At 34.3% G+C, this 24,240-nt stretch overlaps 2 protein-coding genes across 6 annotated transcripts in view; both read left to right on the forward strand.

Annotated features, from left to right (window-relative positions):
- The window catches only part of LOC128217575 (TBC1 domain family member 30-like), a 54,819-nt gene extending 46,359 nt beyond the window's left edge, over window positions 1-8,460 (forward strand). For all 5 annotated transcript variants that reach the window (XM_052924798.1, XM_052924799.1, XM_052924801.1 and 2 more), the window contains 3 exons: window positions 867-1,058; window positions 1,882-2,087; window positions 2,290-8,460. In XM_052924798.1, the coding sequence (XP_052780758.1) occupies window positions 867-1,058; window positions 1,882-2,087; window positions 2,290-3,789 (1,898 nt within the window). In that variant the 3' untranslated portion in view covers window positions 3,790-8,460. The remainder of the gene's footprint in view (window positions 1-866; window positions 1,059-1,881; window positions 2,088-2,289) is intronic.
- A 1,024-nt stretch (window positions 8,461-9,484) lies between these two features.
- LOC128218041 (uncharacterized) lies at window positions 9,485-22,274 on the forward strand. The gene is made up of 4 exons (XM_052925556.1): window positions 9,485-9,605; window positions 17,873-17,964; window positions 20,081-20,250; window positions 20,967-22,274. The coding sequence occupies exons 2-4, from the start codon at window positions 17,880-17,882 to the stop codon at window positions 21,885-21,887; spliced, it is 1,176 nt and encodes a 391-aa protein (XP_052781516.1). The 5' UTR covers window positions 9,485-9,605; window positions 17,873-17,879; the 3' UTR covers window positions 21,888-22,274.
- The last annotated feature ends 1,966 nt before the right edge of the window (window positions 22,275-24,240 follow it).

Below are 24,240 nucleotides of genomic sequence, written 5' to 3' on the forward strand. Positions count from 1 at the left end.
CAGTGTGACTGTAAGCTGAAAAAAGGTTTTCTGATTGTCCATATTTTATTTTCTTATATAGTAGACAGTAGAAATTTATATGTCACTAAATGCATGAGTTGAAGTATCAGTTTTCAGTGAACATCTAGTTTAATTATGCCCCCCTTCGAAGCAGAGGGGTTATATAATTGCTTTGCACATGTCGGTCGGTCTGTTGGAAGACCAAAGCTTGTCCGAGTGATAACTCAACAATTCCCGGACCTATGGTCATCAAACTTGACATGAAGATTAGGTATGACCAGTAGATGACCTGCCTCATATGCATCCAATGACAAATCAGCTGTCATTTCAGTCCATGCATATTTCATTCAATTGTCCAAATATTTCTGGCAACTTGGCGCTCAGGGGGCATAATGTTTGACAAACATCTCTTGTAATATGATGATTTTGAATAAAAAAAGATACAACAATCTTTAATATCTGGAAGACACTACATGAATGGCCAAACTATATGGAATTTATTGAACAAGTTTTCTAATATTGATAACATTGAGCCTTAGTGATTTTTTTTATCTCTTTTTGGAAATTGAGATTAATAAATATCATATGGAATAGCCACAAATGATTTTTTTTTATTTATGTCATATACACTTGATTTATTGTGCTAGAAATATAACACTTTTTCAACGCTATACATTTATAACTTCACAACAAAAGTTAAACACTAGTTGTACATTAAAAATATATAAGAATTAGGATTGCTGTGTTGCCTATTGAATCAAAGGGAAGTAACTTTTCCTAGAGCTGTGAAACATTTGTATAAAGTTAATGTTCTTGCAAGAAGCGATGTACTATTAACAATTATGTATATCATGTACGCCAAGCAGGTTTGGATGGTGACCAGCGTACCTCAAGCATCCCAGACATTTCCTCCCTGGGCCCAGGGGCGTACGGACCATCAGACGGTTCTGCTAGTGTGCCTGCGTACATGGAGCGTATGAGCACTGACATCAGCGCCCTCAAGAAGCAGTACTCCAAGCTTACACAGCGACAGAACCAGGCTCATGTCATACTGAACAGTAAGTTGGAGCTTGTGAAGAAATTGTTGAATTGAATTTGTTTGTTGTACTATTGAACAATTATGTTATTTGTGCAGATGGATATAACCTTACCTTAATCTACCACTTTCTGATTCATCTTACTGTAAGTTGGAGTTTCTAGAGAAATTGTTGAATTGAATTTGTTTGTTGTACTATTGAACAATTATATCATTTGTGCTGATCGATATAACCTTATCTTAATCTACCACTTTCTGATTCATCTTACTGTAAGTTGGAGTTTATAGAGAAATTGTTGAATTGAATTTGTTTATTTTACTATTGAACAATATGTCATTTGTGCTGATCGATTTATTCTGTATGTATAAATCTTATCTTAATCTACCACTTTATGATTCATATAAGATTAAAGACGAAAAGTCAGGTTTTGTTAAAGGTTTCTGGTGCCATCAGCGTCTTCAAGACTGTTCTCAATAATATTCAAATGAAACTTGGTACACTTGTTTCCAGAGACAATTTTCACAAGCAAGGCACATAACTCCAGCCATAATAATTTTTGTGTAATGCTCCATTTTGGTACTGAAAATAACCATAGGTGTTTGCTCTGTGATTTTCATCTGTTTGACAAAATTGTACAAGAGAGATAACTCTTAATGTCAATAGATAGTAGTTTTTTTTGATAACTTCCCTTCATCAAGTATGCCATTCATATTGTGCTAGTTTGCGGCTTTACTTCTTAGTAATTTTCAAGTAATCATATTGGCATTGTAGGCGATAGAGTATGGTAATTCTTAAGTGCTTTGTAATAATAACTGAACTACACATAATTGTTGACACCTTACAGCAGCCACCGCGAGACAGCAGGCCACGCGTGCAAAACCCATGATGCCCATGATAGAGACACCCGTAGCCATGAACCACCTGTTTGTGACAAAGCAAGACCGGAAAGGCCGCAACCGCTGTGTTGCCGCCGGACCCAGGATTGCCAGTGTCTACCCTAATCTTACACCACTAGCACTGATCCCAGGGCTTGCCAAGAAAAATGTACAGGTAGGTTTGAAATATTAACATAAAAATACCCCGCAGGGTTTGATTATGTTTGTTGTTTATGGTGGTCGAAAGATAATGTTTTAGCCTTGTTTATAAAAAAAAGTGTGGCTTTGTTTAAAAAGAAAAATAGAGTTACAATGAATGTTAATATGCATACAATTTTGAACTATAAAAGGTTTATCCCGTGAAATTCAACTTTCAGCCTGCCAAATGGGCCCAGAAATCTCCAATCAGGCAAAAGATTGACAGAGGGACGCCATCGCCAACAGCTTCTGCAGCGGACACAGACACAGATAAAGCTGGTAAAGATGAGCTTGACATTGAAAAAGTGTCTGCAGATGTGAGCACTAACAATCCCGATGAAGATGCAATAAAAAAAAAAACTCATGAATCAGGAACAAATGACACCAAAGAATGTGATTCAAATGCTTCGGAAGATAACACTGATAAAGCTAATGTCAAGGATATACCTAACCTTGATGAAGAAAATGTGAACAATAACAGTGCTACAAATGTTGAACCAAATGATACCAAAGGTGCTCATAATGAGGAGGATGAATCTCATGATGAAATAAGTCTCACTACTGCTGTTGGAGTAAATCTTGATATTAAAAGTGACTTTAAAGAGATTGGTGAATCAGACGTTGAGCTGGATGAAATATCTAGATACAATTTTAAGGGAACAGCTAGTCCATTCAGACACAGTGATTCCGGGCTGGGAACTTCCATTTACTCATCTTCATTATCAGCCTCTTCAGCAGAGACTTCCCCCCAACATGTGTGTGTGGAAAGGGGGAAGAGTGTGGATCTAGAGGTTGAACTTAAATCAGTGTCTGAAGAAACATTATCATTTTGTGAGGATATCTCACATAGCTGGGGTGCAGATGCAAAGACTATACCTGGAAATTTAACAGATGCTGATGCAAGGAGTGATAATATTGTGAAAAATCTTTCATCCCATGGAGAAAATGCTGAATGTAATAATAAAGTGGTTGATGGTGCTGATGACAATGTTGGTGCTTTTGAAATAAGTGAGACAGATGAAGTTGCAATTGAAAACTTGATGTTTGATGAAACTGATATAAGCCTAGATGGTTCCTTGGAGTTTAGTGAACATTGTGCAAGTGACAAAGGTGAAATCCATGAGAGAACTGATGAAGAACGTGCCATGACATATGCTACCTTAAGAAAGGATGACGATGTAAAGTGTGAACATTCACCTGCTGATGTAATATCAGACATTGCTGCCAAATCAGAATCTCTTTCTGAAAATAGTGATGTAATTGTAAACCAGGAAATAAGGGTAACTGCAGATTCCAATGGAGGAGAGATTTGTTCAGTGTGTCCTGTAACCTTAAGTTCAGACTTAACATTAGGATCAACAATATTACAGAACCCATATTTATCCACTCCTCCGGATGACTCTCTGCGTATACCTGAAGTGTTCAACCCAGCAAGCAAGGCGGACCTAACGTTCCAGCAGTATTATATGACCAAAAGATCCCTCGGACCAAGCAATCTACACTCCATCGAGCCACAGATGAAAACAGTGAAAATGCCAAAGAAATCCTTCAATCCCTTTCCAACTAAGCACGTGAACCAAAACAGGGCTAAGACTGGTTTAAAACTTGGACTGTATAAACAATCCACCTTGGATCAGTTTGAACGCAATCTTAAGGGACAGTCTATTATTGGAAAGTAGTTAATGTTTAATTTGGATTCTGCTCTTTTGGTTGTCTGTTTATTTACCTGTGATAATTGTTCTTGTTAAGTTATCTGAGTTTAGGGCAACGGTCTCAAAAATGTTAGGAAGGGTAGGGACAAAGGTTTTTTTCAGGGCAAGTGAAAACAGTCATGCTTACCATTATATTTCGATACTTTGTGTATCAAATGGTTATCACAAATGGTCTTTACAGTCAACGACAACTGAAAATCAGAAAATCAGATATTTTTTTATCTACGGTCGAAAAATAGTTTACATTAGATCGGGTTGCTCTAAACACAGGTATCTTTTTTAGGCTACTATTTTGTTGATAATATTATTTTCTGTATACTATTTGGTTAATTTGATAGTCTTGCATGCGTGTGTCATGTCAAGTTACCCGACATCGTTGTAATCATATGCTATATATGTCTCATTTATTTGAATTTGAACCTGGGTAGTAGCTATAATATAATGGGTTAAAATAAATGGTTTGGGGGAACTAATAATATTTACTTATCAAGTGCAGAATTAATCCTGAAATCTGCCATGCGTTCAGTAAACCTGTTTGCGGCAAAAGTTTGCTGTTTGGTTCCCTGACTGCATTGTATGGCGGCGTTGCAACAGCAAAGCGTTTGCTAGCGTTTTGTAAGTGTTCGCCTTACTGAACGCACTGCAGGATTGAGAGCAGTAAACTTACAGTAAGATTCTACAGTTGTTATGAACCAGTCAATTGAACCACGCCCCCCCCCCCCCCCCCAGGTCCGGGGGTATACCAGGGATAGCCGGGGAAATGGGCTGTGTAGGGCGGGGATTTTAGCTGGGGTTTAGCTGGACCGAAAGTCAAAGTCCCCGCTATTCCCCGTGCCTGTGGGGGCCGTGTTTACAATTGACTGGTGCATTAAGTTCTTGTTTTTTTGCTCTGACTTATTGCAGCAAAAACAGTAGGAAATACCTTGAAATGAGTTCAACTTAACATGGTGATGTATTTTATTTTTATACTCCAAAACATTTTTTTCCTTATTTATAATAGAATAGATGTAAACATAGAAACAAACACAGCTACCCATGTGTTTGTAGGTTTAGGATTTCAAGCAATAAAATTGCTTAAATCGCTATGAAAAGTGTAAAAAAAATCTCGTAAAGCCTATGTCTTCTTTGAAATTCCTAATTTTCACATTTTGTAACAAAAAACAGTAAAATTAAGCATACACCAGAATGCACCATTTTAGACTGAAATTAGCCCGAATTTACCCCACCAACCCCTCACACACACGCGCACGCACGCACGCACGCACACACACACACACAACAGTTGTAGGCCAAAGCTTTTTATTGTTCTTTTTTAAGGATTGGTAGCCCCCAAGTTGCACCCTCTCTGAAGTCTAATCTTGACCTGCACATGCATGCATTTTCATATATTCTCCCCTTGTTTGTATATCTAAACCATATCAACAAAATGGCTTTTCATTCTTTTACCAGTGGCTTGGGATTTGCTGTGAAATTTTGTATAAATATTTGATTTATGAGTTCACAGCCAATGCCAAAGCACTGGTTTGTTATAATGGTTTCCTAGTTTTAGCTCTGAAATTAGCCATTTATGGCCATAATTTGCTGGAAAGCCTGAAGGTATTGTTTAGAATTCTAGTTTTCTGAAACACAGTGCTTGTGTGAGTTATTTTTGTTGGTTTACTTTGTTCATAAAAAAAATTAATGGCATTCCACACAATTCTGCTTTTATCAGGTAAACTTTTATTTCCCATTATCTTAAAATTGTTGTATACTAATAAGCCTATCAGCTGACACATCATTTGCATAATAATCTTTTTACATTCATCTCACTTGAAATTATAACTTCAGTTATGTCTGTTGTTATTTTTCAAATATTGTCCTTGTTATTTATTTATTTTGCACTTTACTATGACTACCGGTATTGAAATGCAGATGAATTTTTCTTTTCTATTTGAAAATGAAGTCCCCTTTATTTTCCCATATACATGTACATGTTTACCCTCGGTCCCCATGGTTCTGTTAATTTAGTTATTTGAAATAATAAGTCCCTTTTCTCATTATTTGCTTGGCATAATTTCTTATTTCTTATATCTTTCATTTCACTATATAAATGTTTCAGACATATATAGTATTTTTACCTGTAAATTTCTTTAAGCTTAAACAAATGAAACTGTTATTAACAGCTACTCAATGATACATTTGCATATAACAGCTGAAATTGCGGGGGATCCAACCCCCCAACCCCCCGCCCCCACCCCTCCCCCACATACACATTTGGGCATATGGCATGTATGGCTGCTTAAAGGGCCACAACTCAATAGATTTTAAGTTCGACTGATGACTAGATGGACAGATGGACATAAGTATTTAAGCATTGAATATAGAAAAATTATAATTCTCAAAGTTTGTCCTCATTTGTCCACAAATGTAAGGTTTGCAATTTTTCTGAATTTTTTTAATTTTATTTCGCTCAAGATCTAAAACTAAAGGTCAATATCTTTTTAATTAGTCTGCAAATGTCACATAAACTTGACCCCTGCTACTTCAATGATTTTGTTTAAAAAAATTCTGGAAGTAATTCTAGCCAGATATTATATTGTTAGTACTTTAATAATAGTTTAATACTATTCTGCAAGCCAAATTACGCAATTGCATGAATGATTCAAATCTTATAACATCTGTTACAGTATAAATTTTCCAGTATTGACAGCGGAGACCTACGCAATGTAACACAAACCATGCAGTGTACGTCATCTTGTTAAGATGAGCTTATCCTCCCTACCATTCGATCGTATTGTATATATATATATATCATGCTTTAATTCTATGACTCATTATGAATATATGATGCTTATTAATACCAGGCACTTGTACATTTTCATTTAGTTCACCAGAGTGATGATGCTATGCGTACCACACTAGATTTATAATGATCAAACTTTTGATGAATGAAATTGGTACAACTAAAATAGTATGGGTTTAGCTAAAAAGTTATTGAAATGTTCTGTACCCTGTCCTTTTTTGCAAGCTCCCTAATGGAGACCAACGAGGCCTTCATAGAATTAGATACTTCAAACTGTCAAATATTTTTTTTCTTATTAAAATTTATTATATGAATATAAATACATACAAACTTGACATATTTGGCTGTTTTAAATCTAATATGATTTCAATTAAACACAATACCTCACTTTTTTCAAATTCATACCGGGTAATGTTCTAGTTCTTTGCAGCTTGATACAATATGCCCTTTTTCTCCTAAGCCCCTTTTGTCCCTTTTCTGCAACATCCTGTCATTTTTAAAATCAGGCTTAAACCCTTAAAAATATATTTGAGCTAAAAAATGGTCTGAGAAAGAAAGTTGTGTGTAATTATGCAATCTGTTTGTTGAATTATAGAATCAAAACAGATCACATTTTATTAGATGGTTAGTATATATCCACCCTTTTCATTTAGATATATAGTCTTCTTGAATATCTCTATATAATTTATAAACATATATATTTCACTTGATCATTCACCTTATAACCAGTCACTCAGTTCAAACTTGTTCAACCTTACCATGTCATTGGCATAAGAAATGCTGACTGTTGTTTTCGTTGTATTCATATTTTCTTTCTACATTTTTGTCAACTCAATATATGTGCAATTAACTTTTTCCCTTTGATCTGCGTTTTTATATAGAGATCTGAGAACAGCATTTATTTTAAGATGTATGCTTCTATTGCAAATGTTTTTGTTATACATAATTGTGTTATATTTGTGTGAATTTCTATTGGTTGTTGACCCGGGATACTGCAGACTGGTTTTGTTATTGACCTTTACCTGCCCACTAAGTAGCAGCAGCTGCAGATTGGTAGCAGAATCAATAAACATGTGAAAAATATGTATTGAATTTGCTCTCAAATTTCTATTGACAGAACGTGAAAAATGTCGATTTCTGAGCCATTACTGTCGGGAAAAGGCATCATTAGAGTTTGTGACTGTATCTAAGGCAGCAGGTTTTGAAGTAGTTGCTGAGTTTGTCATTGAACAACATTGGCAAACACATTCTAGCATCTATATCTGCTATGTTTTCTTTAATATTCAACAGAAATGGTCATGCCCTGGCGACTCCATACTCAATCCTGTATGAAACTGAATTAATATTTCAAAGAATTTACATGTTGGTTTGAACTTTGAGGAGAATGGGCGAATCATGGGCTAAGTGCAAAACAATGGCTGCTCAATATAGAAATTGAAGGCTTTACAACAGTTCTGCGATAAGCTTGAAATGTTGAAAATGTACAGTATAAGCATACTGAATTTATTTTACGAACTGAATACCACATGTATTACATTGGTATTTATAACAGAAGGCTTTACCGCAGTCCTGCAGTGGGTTGGAAATGTTGAATGTTGTTGTACAGTATAAGCATACTGATTTTATTTTACGAATTAAATTTTATTGCATGGGTATTTATTGTTTGTTATAATTGTTAATGATGTTTAACGATGTTCACTTTTTTGTCAAATATTAAGAATATCATTATTAATATTTGTCCTTACTTCTATTACAAAACATCTGGATAATTAATTATTCAGAAATTGAAAAATTTAGAAAGTCTGATTACTGACGCTGTTTAGTGTAACTGGTTATATAACTGTTCAATAAATGAATATGAAATATTATTGGTATTTTTGATGCTATTGTTCCATTTCTCTATATTTTCTCACTTTAATCAACCTTTCCCGTACTTATACGCTGTATTTTAGTGAAAAGTAAGAGAATCGTCTTCGTTGGGTAATAAAAATAGAAATAAATCCATTCCCTAAAGGGCAATTAAACAGTTCATTCTTGTTGTAATCCGGTTTTAGTCCAGAGATGTCAGTTTCTGTCTTGCTCCATCGACTCGGGTTCAACAAGAGCTTAAAGTGTCGCTGACTGAATCCAGCATCTTGGGAAATCAAGCCTTGACTTTCCTACTACGGTATACATGTGGTTACACATATAACTCCTCAAGGTTAAAGGTCAACTTCAACGGTCTTTGGAACACTGAAAGGTAACACAGGGAAAAATTGAATTTATTGTTTGATCAGGAATTTAGGTTAACTTTTTGCCAAACTTGTCTGCAATTACTAGCTAAAGGCTCATGGACTTTGGTCTCTAGGTTTCGGAAGATGGCTGGTATGACTTTGAGATCATAAGTTCAAATTTAAAGGTCATGGTCAATATTTAAATTTGTAAAGACGCAATTCTAATAATGTGGTGAAAATATTAATGTTTAAGGATTTTAAGTGGGGTAATATTTACCCTGTTACTCAAAAAGTAACACACACATTATTAAAGCATAACCCCCTCATCCCCCCCCCCCCTCATCCCCCCTCTCCCATCCCCCCTTGAAATGTGGAGGGTTGTATGCAGTACGCAGAAATTCTATATTTGGCATTATTGGGTACGCTGAACCCCTAATATCTTAGCTCAATATTATTTGGTACAAAAATGGGAGGCTGTTTAACCCTCAGTATAAGGATGTTAAATGAGAACTGAATGGTGAGTTTAAAGAGTGTCAACATTTCTTTAAGTGAGTGTCAAGGTTATATTATGGAGAAAATTTAATGAAGTAAATTAAGTAACGTTAAATTATTAAGTTGCCTTCCACAATATTGTATTGGAAACTGTGTTCACAGTCTGCGCAAATGGCTGCAGTCTGACTCTCCGTACCAGCTGCTGGATAGGAAATCGGATGTCATTTGTTTAACTGTCGTGTTGTGTGGGGTCTGTGTCTATGAAAAATGGTTAATACTTGCTGATTTTGATACTGGTAAGTTAAAATACTCTCTTATTAAGAGATAAGAATGTGACTTATTCAATTGCATGTTTAGTTGTTATAAATGTCATTTTTGCTTTAATAAGATGATTTCATTAAAATAACTCAATATCTGTATGTGATAATGATATTATTTGTGTAAAAGCACAAGCTGTCATTGAAACCACAAAACGACAGCATCTCTTTTTGTTAAAATGCATTTTTATATACAGTGACTTCTTGCATTCACTTATTGAGCAACCTGAAGTGGTCACATGTTCAGTTAACTAAATATATCAGTGACAAAATTCTTCTTGCAAGAAGTCACTATTAAATTTAAGTCAAATGATTCACGAATTTAGCTGTTGCTTTTTAATTGACATCATCATCAGCTGGCCTCGGAAAAATGACTGGATTATCACTAGAAAGAATAGTAGCATATTTAATGGAAACCATTTCTTCCCAAATCTTTTATTGTTGGACTTTTCTCTTTTACACGTACAGTAGTCTTTAAAAATAAGAATACAGCTGTGTTTGAATAATGATAAAGTATTTGTTTCTTGTTTTAACAATACGGAATAGGAATGGGAATGAATATAAGAACAAATACAATTTGGTGCAGACAGCAATCTGTGGCGATTGCCGAGTGGTAAGCATATCGGTCTCTTGATCTGAACATTCGTGTTTCAATCCCCACTCGGGCTATCATCAAAGATAAGAGTTGTTTGTCACCTGGGAATAGTTAAATATTTCTAAGTCACATTTGCAAAGCCATTATAGCAAATTGTATAACTGAACATATCTTCGTGGTTAAAGCTTTTCAAAGCTTATGTGAGGTGTTTATCATTATGAAGTGAATGAAAGACAGTGCACTATAATTTTGTTCTTATATTTCAATTAGTAAAGGATTTTTAACCTTGGAAATTAATTAAGGGCACTTTCAAACTATGAAATTAAACAAAAATGTACATTTTAATTTAAAATATGATATAATTTGAGGGAGAATCTAAAAAAAGGTGAAACTCAAAGTTTGATTAATAAAAAAAATTGCACACTTTCTTTGTAGAACAGAACAGAACAGTTTTTTATTCACATAAACAACAGTATACAGTTTCTGGTGATTGGACCTAAAAAAACAACATTTGGTTTGGGTTACCCGACCCTACCTACAATATAAATAATAAAATAAAAAAATAAAAAATGATAATTCTTAAGTATGTGTTTTAAAGCTGCACTCTCACAGATGAAGCTTTTTACAACTTTTTAATTGTTTGTCTTGGAACGAGTCAATTTTTGCAACAATCCATGGAAAGCAGCTATATAAGACTGCTGACAAAAAATTAGATCGCAGATTATTATATTTAAGTTCAAAAATTGATGTTTTATGCATTTTTCTTAAACCGTTAGTAACGGTTTTAGCCATAAAACATTAATTTTCGAACAGAAATATGAAAATCTACGATTTGATTTTTTGTCAGCAATCTTATATCATTGGTTTGCTGATATTTATGCAAAAATTTGCTCTTTCCAAGACAAAAAAATAAAAAGTTGTAAAAATGGTATATCTGTGAGAGTGCAGCTTTAATATGTAGTTTAAAACCTTTAAAACATATTAGAGAATATTACCGTAATATTACCGTATTCTAACACAATTCTTCAATGATGACAATAATTATCCTTTTTATGTATTGAAAAAAAAGTTGTTGTTGTTTTTTTTGCCTTAATAAATGCATACATGCATACATATTTACCCCCTTGATTATGCCATCCATTGTGAAAAGTATAAAAAAATAAAATTCTTTTTGTTTATTATTGAGAACCATCCATGAACATGTGACGTCAATTCTGATAGTGAACACCCCATGTTAATTCTTCTAATGATAAGGAGAAGGGAGACTTATAAAAAAAGTATTTTATTATGCTTACTTCACAATTATGTAAATGTGTACTTGAATTGCTAGTAGCACTTTGACTTGCTATTTTATAATATTTTATACTTATAATGGGCTATCCTATGATAACTCTGTCTACTTGTTATTTAATGAATATTGAGAATTTATTTTATTATGAAAAAAATACTGGTTTAACCAAATGCATCCAAAGAATAACAGATGATAACTAATAGCATTTAGAATACAACCTACATTTTTAGCCAATGAACTTGCAGATAGGCAATCATTAAGCACTACTGTAGGCTGAATCATTTAGAATTTCAACTTTCGTGGGTGTTTAAAGGTCCGCCTACTGCCACTCATCTGATACACTCTTCCTACATCAGATTTTACGTTGACAATTTGTAAGCCAATGAGGTAGTACTCTAAGTCAGTTAGTCGACCTGAAGTAACATTTTAATGAATAAGAAGGGGTCCTTCGCTATGCTAGCTCTGCCCATTCTTAATCATTAAAATGTTACTTCATGTCATCTTATTATAACATAGTAAGGACAGATCATACAGAATATTCAGTATATCGTGACACAAAGTTGCTCTAAAAGAAATAAAACAGAATTATGTTATGAAGTGAATTTATACACTGTGTAGAAGTATCGGGACCAAAAGTTTCACACGATAATACTCTAAATTGCTTAAGAAATAATACTTGCACTCAAAGATACATTTGTGCTGTTGAATTGTTTAGTTGATGCAATATTGTTTCAAGCAATTGGTCCATTTATTCAGTCTCCTGACAATTCATCAAAGATAAATAAATACCAGTTATATCAATGCTAATGTCACTGAAATTTGATCTCATGAAAATAAACCTCAATATCAGATTTGGTCGCAAAAGAGCATTGATTGGAAAGCATTATAATGGGATATTAAAAATAGTTATCGATAGTATTTATTCTTGACTTAGGATTTATTCAATATACATAAGTCATTAACATGAAGAGTTCTTCTTTTTTCTTTTCAAAATTTGCAAAAACAAAAAAAGAAAGTAAAACTGAATTGACGCCATAAACTAAATAATTAGTTCCTAAGCTTCGTTTTACCAGGAAGGAAAAAAATGGGCTTTCCGCAGTTCCCATGTTGACAATTATCTATTTTTCTATTAAAGCAAGTGTCGCTTTATTGATTTTCGTAAATCTTTGTGAGCTTTTTATTGTTGGATTCATCTCATTATTCTGTACTAAACGAGGAGATTTGAAGAGATTTCTAATTTAGAAAATGTCAGACCTATCCCTTTCTGGATATTTTGTGATTATTCCAACTATAATATTTTAATGGTCAAAACCTGTCTGAGTTTTGATAAAAACTGTAGGAAGAAAATATACTGCATTTATTGGGTCAAACCATTTTGGTATGACAAGTTCAAAATTTGTTTAAACCTAATTGAAATACATTACCTCCAAAAGCGAAGTTGTAATTTGAATTAGTTGTAAAAGTTAAAAATTAATCCCAGGAAAAGTTTGCCATTCATCCTAGAAGTATTGCAAAGGTTTCATCACTGGAAATGCCCACCTAGCGATCTCCCTCACCCCCACCCCCCCCCCCAACAAAAAAATAAATAAATAAAATAAATTGATCCAAGTTTACTTTTTAATTCAATATAAGGGGAAAAGGTAATCAATTATGCCCAAAATGCACTTTTTCAGACTAGAAATTGATAAAAAAATTATTGTAGGTTTATCCACAAAACCCCCTGCCATACCTTTAAACCAAATAAAATTTGGTTCTGAGGGGGGGGGGGGGGAGGGGGGTAAGTCAAAAGGTTTCACCACTAAGTAAAACCCGGCTAACTTGCATCCTGGATCCAACCCTGTTTACCTAAATTTATGTTCAAATCCGCATGTTCACATGCACTTACAGACAATTTACAATTGCTTGCCCTGAATGTCAAAACCAGTTTCACTTACAGTTCATTTACCATTTATTTCCTAATGCGCAAGTTCACTGACAGATCATTTACCATTGCTCAAGCGACAACTTCACATTCACTAACAGACAATTTACCATTGCTCGCCTTAAATGTCCAAAACCAATCCATATTTTCACATCCACCAACAGACCATTTACCATAATGGTTTTGCTTAATTCTCAGTCACAGTTGCACATGCGCTTACACGACATTTACCATTGGAATAACTTAATGTCCAAACCCATTATTGCACTTGTATCAAAGAACATTTACCATTGGCTTAACTTAATGTCCAAACCCATTATTGCACCTGTATCAAAGAACATTTTCCATTGGCTTAACTTAATGTCCAAACCCATTATTGCACCTGTATCAAAGAACATTTACCATTGGCTTAACTTAATGTCCAAACCCATTATTGCACCTGTATCAAAGAACATTTACCACTGGCTTAACTTAATGGCCAAACCCATTATTGCACTTGTATCAAAGACCATTTACCACTGGCTTAACTTAATGTCCAAACCCATTATTGCAACTGTATCAAAGAACATTTACCACTGGCTTAACTTAATGTCCAAACCCATTATTGCACCTGTATCAAAGACCATTTACCACTGGCTTAACTTAATGTCCAAACCCATTATTGCAACTGTATCAAAGAACATTTACCACTGGCTTAATTTAATGTCCAAACCCATTATTGCACCTGTATCAAAGAACATTTACCATTGGCTTAATTTAATGTCCAAACCCATTATTGCACTTGTATCAAAGAACATTTTCCATTGGCTTAACTTAATGTCCAAACCCATTATTGCACCTGTATCAAAGAACATTTACCACTGGCTTAATTTAATGTCCAAACCCATTATTGCACCTGTATCAAAGAACATTTACCATTGGCTTAACTTAATGTCCAAACCCATTATTGCACCTGTATCAAAGAACATTTACCATTGGCTTAACTTAATGTCCAAACCCATTATTGCACCTGTATCAAAGAACATTTACCATTGGCTTAACTTAATGTCCAAATCCATTATTGCACCTGTATCAAAGAACATTTACCATTGGCTTAATTTAATGTCCAAACCCATTATTGCACCTGTATCAAAGAACATTTACCATTGGCTTAACTTAATGTCCAAACCCATTATTGCACCTGTATCAAAGAACATTTACCATTGGCTTAACTTAATGTCCAAATCCATTATTGCAACTGTATCAAAGAACATTTACCATTGGCTTAATTTAATGTCCAAACCCATTATTGCACCTGTATCAAAGAACATTTACCATTGGCTTAATTTAATGTCCAAACCCATTATTGCACCTGTATCAAAGAACATTTACCATTGGCTTAACTTAATGTCCAAACCCATTATTGCACTTGTATCAAAGAACATTTTCCATTGGCTTAACTTAATGTCCAAACCCATTATTGCACCTGTATCAAAGACCATTTACCATTGGCTTAACTTAATGTCCAAACCCATTATTGCACCTGTATCAAAGACCATTTACCATTGGCTTAACTTAATGTCCAAACCCATTATTGCACCTGTATCAAAGAACATTTTCCATTGGCTTAACTTAATGTCCAAACCCATTATTGCTCTTGTATCAAAGAACATTTTCCATTGGCTTAACTTAATGTCCAAACCCATTATTGCACCTGTATCAAAGACCATTTACCATTGGCTTAACTTAATGTCCAAACCCATTATTGCACCTGTATCAAAGACCATTTACCATTGGCTTAACTTAATGTCCAAACCCATTATTGCTCTTGTATCAAAGAACATTTTCCATTGGCTTAACTTAATGTCCAAACCCATTATTGCACCTGTATTAAAGACCATTTACCATTGGCTTAACTTAATGTCCAAACCCATTATTGCACCTGTATCAAAGACCATTTACCATTGGCTTAACTTAATGTCCAAACCCATTATTGCACCTGTATCAAAGAACATTTACCACTGGCTTAACTTAATGTCCAAACCCATTATTGCACCTGTATCAAAGAACATTTACCATTGGCTTAACTTAATGTCCAAACCCATTATTGCACCTGTATCAAAGAACATTTACCATTGGCTTAACTTAATGTCCAAACCCATTATTGCACCTGTATCAAAGAACATTTACCACTGGCTTAATTTAATGTCCAAACCCATTATTGCACCTGTATCAAAGAACATTTACCATTGGATTAACTTAATGTCCAAACCCATTATTGCACTTGTATCAAAGAACATTTTCCATTGGCTTAACTTAATGTCCAAACCCATTATTGCACCTGTATCAAAGAACATTTACCATTGGCTTAATTTAATGTCCAAACCCATTATTGCACCTGTATCAAAGAACATTTACCATTGGCTTAATTTAATGTCCAAACCCATTATTGCACCTGTATCAAAGAACATTTACCACTGGCTTAATTTAATGTCCAAACCCATTATTGCACTTGTATCAAAGAACATTTACCATTGGCTTAACTTAATGTCCAAACCCATTATTGCACCTGTATCAAAGAACATTTACCACTGGCTTAACTTAATGTCCAAACCCATTATTGCACCTGTATCAAAGAACATTTACCATTGGCTTAACTTTAAAGTCCAAACCCATTATTGCAACTGTATCAAAGAACATTTACCACTGGCTTAACTTAATGTCCAAACCCATTATTGCACCTGTATCAAAGAACATTTACCATTGGCTTAACTTAATGTCCAAACCCATTATTGCACCTGTATCAAAGAACATTTACCATTGGCTTAACTTAATGTCCAAACCCATTATTGCACCTGTATCAAAGAACATTTACCATTGGCTTAACTTAATGTCCAAACCCATTATTGCAACTGTATCAAAGAACATTTACCATTGGCTTAACTTAATGTCCAAACCCATTATTGCACCTGTATCAAAGAACATTTACCATTGGCTTAACTTAATGTCCAAACCCATAATTGCACCTGTATCAAAGAACATTTACCATTGGCTTAACTTAATGTCCAAACCCATTATTGCACCTGTATCAAAGAACATTTTCCATTGGCTTAACTTAATGTCCAAACCCATTATTGCACCTGTATCAAAGACCATTTACCACTGGCTTAACTTAATGTCCAAACCCATTATTGCACCTGTATCAAAGAACATTTTCCATTGGCTTAATTTAATGTCCAAACCCATTATTGCACCTGTATCAAAGAACATTTACCATTGGCTTAACTTAATGTCCAAACCCATTATTGCACCTGTATCAAAGACCATTTACCATTGGCTTAACTTTATGTCCAAACCCATTATTGCACCTGTATCAAAGAACATTTACCATTGGCTTAACTTTAAAGTCCAAACCCATTATTGCACCTGTATCAAAGACCATTTACCATTGGCTTAACTTTAAAGTCCAAACCCATAATTTCACTCTCAAACATTTTCCATTGGATTAACTTAATGCCTAAATCCATTATTGCACTGATTTCAAAGACCATTTAGCGTTTGCATTACTTTATGTCCCAACCCATTATTGCGCCTGCTTTCCCTTTATGTCCAAAATCCATAAAATGGACAGATGCACTTTTACCTACAACTTATTGAATCTTGGAGTATACATCCAACCCTTTTTTTAGTCTGCCACTGAGTAAAGTGTCTTCCAAAAAGCCCATTTTCAGGCTTATTATATGCACCTAAGACTTACAAGTGTACTGAGATTTACAAATGTAATTACTTACTGGACTGTATTTTGGGCCTCACTCTAAAAGAACACGTAATGTGGGGATGGGAATTGGAAGTGTTTTATTCCATAGAGTATAACCCTTTGACCTATCCAATGTTGCTGGTGGGAATGTATGTATATATATATATATATATATATATATATATATATATATATATATATATATATATATATATATATATATATATATATATATATATATATATATATATATAAGCGCACATTAAAGCTTATCATATATGTACAAAGTAAAACTTACTTGTTTGTCCATGATTGTTTGAATGATTCTGCTTTAACTTCAGACAATGAGATAACATGAATAATATTGTTCCGTAAAAACATTCATGCAGCGCATGATATTTCCAAAATAGATTCTTTAAGTACAAATTATTTCAATTCTGCATCAGCTATAAGCATACTTAATAGTTTAAGTAAAACTTAAAATTTAAGTAAAGCTTAAAACAAACACTTAACTTTGTTTAATGAAAACATTTTTATAGCAAAGAAACACTAAATGATTATTTTAATTTAATATACAAAAATAATACAAATTATTATAGACGACAAAGAATTAAATAAAGAATGAATAACTGAGATGAGTAATGGTCGCAGAAGTACAAGTCCTTTGGTTTCCTCTTACCAACTTTGTCAACTGCTTTTGCAGTGTCAAGATGACGATGGACTTGCATGCCCTCCAGCGGCAGTATGCCAGTTTGCGGAAGAAGCAGAAAAAGCACACACAAGTCATTATCAGAGGTCAGTTAAAGCTATAATTCATACAAAGATCAAGTTCATTATGAACTAAAACAGGGAAAATAGGAATAGACTATGCTTCTTGTTTTTTTCTGTTATTAAATCTAGAAAAGCAATGTTCACTTTCTCAAGAGTTTGCATAATGTAGTTGTGAATTTTACAATGAAAATGTGCAAAACTAAAGTTTTTTGAGCAATATGTTCAACTATATCTAATATGAAAGTACTTTGTTGGTGCAAATATCAACAAAGTACCTTTGAAGTCGGTATATTGCACATCAATTACCTTAGGTTTGGCACATTTGTTCATTATATTCAAAACTGTTTTGTGCAAGATTTTGTGGAAGTGAACATTCACATCTAGATTTAAAGCTGTTTTCTTATTTCATATAATATAGTACTGTTCAATGTTGAACTAGTAAAAAATTCTAAAGTTCAGTGGGTATTTCAAGCTCTACCTATTCAGAATATGTGTGAACCTTACAATATCTGCCGGTTATAGTTTCTGCCCCTTCACATTTCTGCCTGTTATAGTTTCTGCCCCTTCACATTTCTGCCTGTTATGGTTTCTGCCTCCTTCACATTTCTGCCTGTTATGGTTTCTGCCTCCTTCACATTTCTGCCTGTTATGGTTTCTGCTTCCTTCACATTTCTGCCCGTTATAGTTTCTGCCCCCTTCACATTTCTGCCTGTTATGGTTTCTGCCCCTTCACATTTCTGCCTGTTATAGTTTCTGCCCTTTCACATTTCTGCCTGTTATAGTTTCTGCCCCCTTCACATTTCTGCCTGTTATGGTTTCTGCCTCCTTCACATTTCTGCCTGTTATGGTTTCTGCCTCCTTCACATTTCTGCCTGTTATGGTTTCTGCTTCCTTCACATTTCTGCCTGTTATAGTTTCTGCCCTTGAAAACATGATGACTTATTGTCTTGCTCATTGTTTTATTAACATTCTTTCAGATGCTTATAATTATGAAGTCTTATTGGTTCAAAAATAAGAATTCACTTCATATCTACTTACTATTATTTAATCAACTTAGTGTTCAAAATAATATTTTGTGTATTTGCCCATCCTCTGTTTAAATCTACCGATTCACCTGATCAAATTTTATAAAAAATAGGTAACTGCTGATTAAAAATAAATGTATGGCAGATTTTAAACAAAAATAATGCCATCTCATTGGACAAAATAAGTCTGTGTTTAAAATCTGTTTATATAAAACCATATGTAATTATTCAAAAAGGGCTAGACATGAGATGGTTCAAAAATTGGCAAATACAGTATTTCCTGAAAACATTTACCCTTGAATTCCCAATGCGAGGTAGTAGGAGGCTGATAACACATCACTTTACATGGTTAAAATAATGAACGAAACAATCATGTTGCTGTCTGATCTGTGTTCCCCGTTTACAATGGTGAATAATGGTTTTCTAGTTTATATCATATCTGTTTATGAGTACAGATAAATATCCAGTGCAATTTACTGGGATTTACGTGGTAGACAACCCTAGTAAATTTCGAATTGGAAAATGTGCAAAAAACTGCGAAAGATACATGCATCGTAAGCACTGTGATATATCAGTAGGTAAGATTCAATGTGTTATGCATAAAGATATCAAATTTATGTAAGTTTTTGACAATTTTCTATTTTTCTTGCACTTGTATCATCTGGTGCCTAGCCCCTTTAAAGATTTAAAAACGCAAAAAAGAAAAAAATCTGAAATATTTCCGTCATTACCCAGAGGCAGTAAAGCAAATTGCTTAAGACTGTCTAGAACACAGCTCATGGTTTTCTATAATTATCTTTCAAAATGTTTAAGAGTTCTTCTGGTATTTAAAGGATCCTTTAATTATGGATTTTGAGGGGTTTTTTTTGAAAGATTTATTATCTGTCTAGTATGAAAATAATTGCGTTTTGACCAAAAGAATCCATCAATTCTAAAGTTTAACATACGAGAGTTTAAAAAGCGCTTGTATGACCATAACTTGAAATGAATAATGTCTTATGATTACAATAGTATATTAATATTTTGCTTATTGTTTATCATTAAATTTATGTATAGAATATCATTGTACATTGTTATTATGTTTAATTCAATTTGAACTTTCGACTGCATTCCAGAGTCTGTCAAAGATGTTAAGGAAAGCTCTATGCTCACCAATCAGCTTGCCTCATCTCCCTTGGCAACAAAGACTGAGGTTAAAACTATCATTGACCCAATAACCATAGCAACCATTTCCATGGATACAGGAACTTCTTCAAATGCCTTTCTCGACTCCATCACACCGCAGGTAATTCTCGGCAAAAAAATAAATCTGCACAATAGCACTTTTAAACTTATCAAAGACATACCATCAGCCACAGCAAAGGTGCTCTCTCTGTTAACACTACGCGTAAACAATGATGCAGGGCATTATTGAGTACTGTGGGTGTCTGATGTTTTTACAGTAATGTATAGTTGCATAAACAACTTCTGTCCATTGTAACTCACAGCAATTTCCACCATGTTTTGGCTGGCCCTTTCAATAATAAAATGGGAGCTACAGGGACAAGTCCATAAATAAACCCTGTCTAAAGGCACAATGCTATGGCCATAAACCTAACACTTATAGATCAATGATCTACTGAATATGATATTTATCATGGGACTTGTTTACCCTTTCATGCCATGAAACACGATCATGCATGGTAGCTTTGAGCTACGGGGCTTTCACTCTCAGGCGCGCAGCTGCTTATATGCCAGTACACGGCTGAATCCACATGATTTTGACAAAAAAATATTCTTTTTAAAAATCAGCCAAAGTTGCAGTATGCTACATGATCCTTAAACTGTCCATTTTCCAGTACTAAATAAAGCACAAGATTGCTCCATGGTTTTAAAAAATTCCAACCCCCCTAGCACAATTATGAATCCACATAAATAGAGGCCTAGCTACGCCCCTGACTCTGTAGTTAGTATTAAGTGCATTATTGATATATTTGAAGGTTAAAATAACACCAATTGCAGGTTGTAGGAGACACCAAATGCATATTGGTCCAACAAGCCAAACACAAGGACCGTAAGAAGCACAAACATCATGAAACACATGGCGGGAACACAACAGAACCGACTCACACAGATTATGAAGGTTTGTTGAGGAATCTAAAACTGGAAATGGCTTCATCAAGGAAGGTAAGAGGAAGGTCGCTCTCTGTACCGTCTGCAATAAAAGAAGAAAATGAATACAGTGAGGATGCCAAGGTTTCTGATGAGAGGAAAACCAGTGTGGATAATTCAAGTGGTGTAACATATGGAAAGACTTGCCAATTAACACTCAAATCTTTGTCCTTGTCTGATATACCTAGCAGTAAAGATAAAGCCGCTGAAGAACATACAATAAAGTCAGAAAACATAAGTGCAAAGACAGAGGAAATAAATGGAAATCCTTCTAATATAAACACTGAAGTTGACAATGTGTGTAATGCAAATGATTCAATTGAAAAACATGTAATGGCAGAACAGAAACCTGATGGGAGGGTGAATACAGAGCAGGATGAAACTAAGAACACGACCAGCTCAGTTTTCAGTGGTATTGAAGCTATAAATGATGGTTCTATGTGCAAACAGAAACCAAGCGGCAGACTTTTATACAATGGTAAATTTCCATTGCCGAAAAGACTGCAGAGATCTATGTCCGCCAATTTGGAATCAACACTTAGAAAAACTGGCCTGAAAGTAAATCCAGAAATTAAAGCAAATATTTACCATCACTTTTACACAAAGAAACGCCATCTCAGTGCGGACCTAGGACTAAGTGCATATATAGATGACAATACACATAAAATAATGAACCCTTTTCCGGTCCAGCATTGGAACGAAAACAGGTTCAAGGCTGGTATGAAACTTGGACTGTACAAGCAGAGAAAGTCGTCAGATTCCAAGCTGTAATAAATGTATTTATAATGACAGTGGTTATTGGTAAATGGAAACATTTCTGCGGTGTTTTGGGAATAGGAATGAGATTTTTTTTTTTGGTCAGGGATTTTCACAGCAAAGTGCTAATGTAAAATATTAATAGATTTTCAGCCAAAAAACATAATATAATAATGCATGAATTTAAAAAAAATATTTCTGAAATCAAAGTTATCAAATTTACAGGACAATTATTCTTATAAAAATGTATGAAAAAATTTTCATCTGTACTTGCATGTGCAGATGAAAGTACATTTGCACTTTAAACAATGTTTTGTTTTATTTAAATTAAGTATTCCCTCTCCCTTTGGAGGTGTGACATGTATCTTAAACAGGATGGACATATTTGAAATTAAAATGTATGAAAAGAGCTTTTGTTCGAAGACTATCAAGTTCAAAACAGACCTGTTGCTGTCCAAATAGGCCGGGGAATGGCATGACTGTAACTTTATGGCTTTAACATGATTTGTTTACAAATAATGTGACATGTGTCTCTATTTACAAATCACTCGTGTTATTGTCACTAGAAGTATTCCAAACAGCTGTTTTTTACAAGAACTACAGTAACACCTTGTATTGCCGCGACAGACAGCACTCTAGTTTATGGTTTAAGTGGTTACAGTCCATGGGCAAATGAAATTATTATTATCCTAAAATATACTAAACATATTGATGTTTGCTTGCTAAATGGCAAGCTTCTAGGAATGTTCTACCATTCACCTATTACCCATTTCTTGGTCACAATGATTCTGAGCAACAGAAAACGACATTTTGCCTAGACTATTTGGTTACAGTTGGTCAAAAATGAGTTCCTGTACTTTGGCTACAATTTAATGAGTGTTTTGAGAGTTGGTATGTACGTAGAATTTTCTTTATAATCATTATTTCCTGAGCCCAATTCCAATAAAAAGTGAAAAGCTTAAGAATCCAAACCTAAGCATATTCCTGTCTTTGCCGTTAACTGCTTTTAATAAAAACATATGGTGGATGTGCGTTCATAGAAAAGCATGCTCAACTCTAAAGGGGTCGACTGGGTTGATACAGTAAATTCTCAATCCACACAGAGCCCGGGCTTTGCTAATTTGCATATTACCAACAAAGTAAACATACATACTATGAATGTACTTCCGTCTATAACGGAATGTTACATTGTCATATATGCTTAACGAGGCATTCTCATTTATGCTCTAAGATGCATTGTCATATATGCTTAACGAGGCATTGTCATTTATGCTCTAAGATGCATTGTCATTTATGCTCTAAGATGCATTGTCATATATGCTTAACAAGGCATTGTCATTTATGCTCTAAGATGCATTGTCAAATATGCTTAACGAGGCATTGTCATTTATGCTCTAAGATGCATTGTCATATACGCTTAACGAGGCATTATCATTTATGCTATAAGACGCACATCCGCTGTCTACAGCGGTCCGTTACACATAGATTTTGCCCATTACTTTAAGGATGTCGCTGAGCACTCATAAGTGGCATAAGCTTTACGACTAAGATAGCTTATTAAAAATGGGCCCTGAAGTAAGCACTTTTGGTTACTTATGCCCCTTTGTAGAAAAAACGCCCCTGTTGTTATTGCAAACAGACATATTTTTTAAGGAAGGCCTTAGTGTATCAAGCTTCTTGGTTCACAAAGGCCACATAATTAGGCTGAAGAAGGGATTACATGGGGTTAAGCTTAAACATATGTCTAACCCATGTACAAGCAATGGGCCCAAAGGACTGGAAATAATCTTCTCTCTGACAATGAATCATCGAACTCATACTTTCATAGAAAAATAATAATAATATCCATAAGCCTAATGCCAAAGATGTATTATCAAACCCAGACTAAGAAGTCTCGGAACTAGCCTCAATTTCTCGAAACAACAACCCTAATCCCTTCAAACAGGATCAAGCTTAGCACGCCATTTAGGATTTGGTATAAATTGTATAAATGTATAAAATATTCTCTTTTTAAAGAGTTTGAAGGTTTTTTTAAAAAGGAAAAAATATTTAAGATAAATAAGTAAAAATACTTGTAGTTTCATAAAACTATATTATGTAAGTAAAATTGCTAAATGAAAAAAGATAAAATTACTTAGGTGAGTGATACTTAAGAATTGTCAAGAAATTCGGGCCTGTATTTAAGATTTACTTTGAACATGAAACTTTAACATACAACTCAGGGTTGACTTTGTTATATAGTCGAAACTGGCTAGGTCAAACTCGGTTATCTCGGTGTTCTGGTTACCGGTATGTCGATTTTTTCAGCTATGTTGGATTAAGTTAGACATGATTTGTATTTTGGTTACATAGAAGTATTTACTGGCGT

Source organism: Mya arenaria, chromosome 14, assembly GCF_026914265.1.
Source record: "Mya arenaria isolate MELC-2E11 chromosome 14, ASM2691426v1".
In the NCBI taxonomy this organism is placed as follows: Eukaryota; Metazoa; Mollusca; class Bivalvia; order Myida; family Myidae; genus Mya; species Mya arenaria.

Coding starts and splice junctions, on each gene's coding strand:
- LOC128218041 (XM_052925556.1), top strand. CDS start 17,880: ATGACGATGGACTTGCATGCCCTCCAGCGGCAGTATGCCAGTTTGCGG. Junction 17,965..20,080: donor CACACAAGTCATTATCAGAG/GTCAGTTAAAGC, acceptor ACTGCATTCCAG/AGTCTGTCAAAGATGTTAAG. Junction 20,251..20,966: donor TCGACTCCATCACACCGCAG/GTAATTCTCGGC, acceptor CACCAATTGCAG/GTTGTAGGAGACACCAAATG.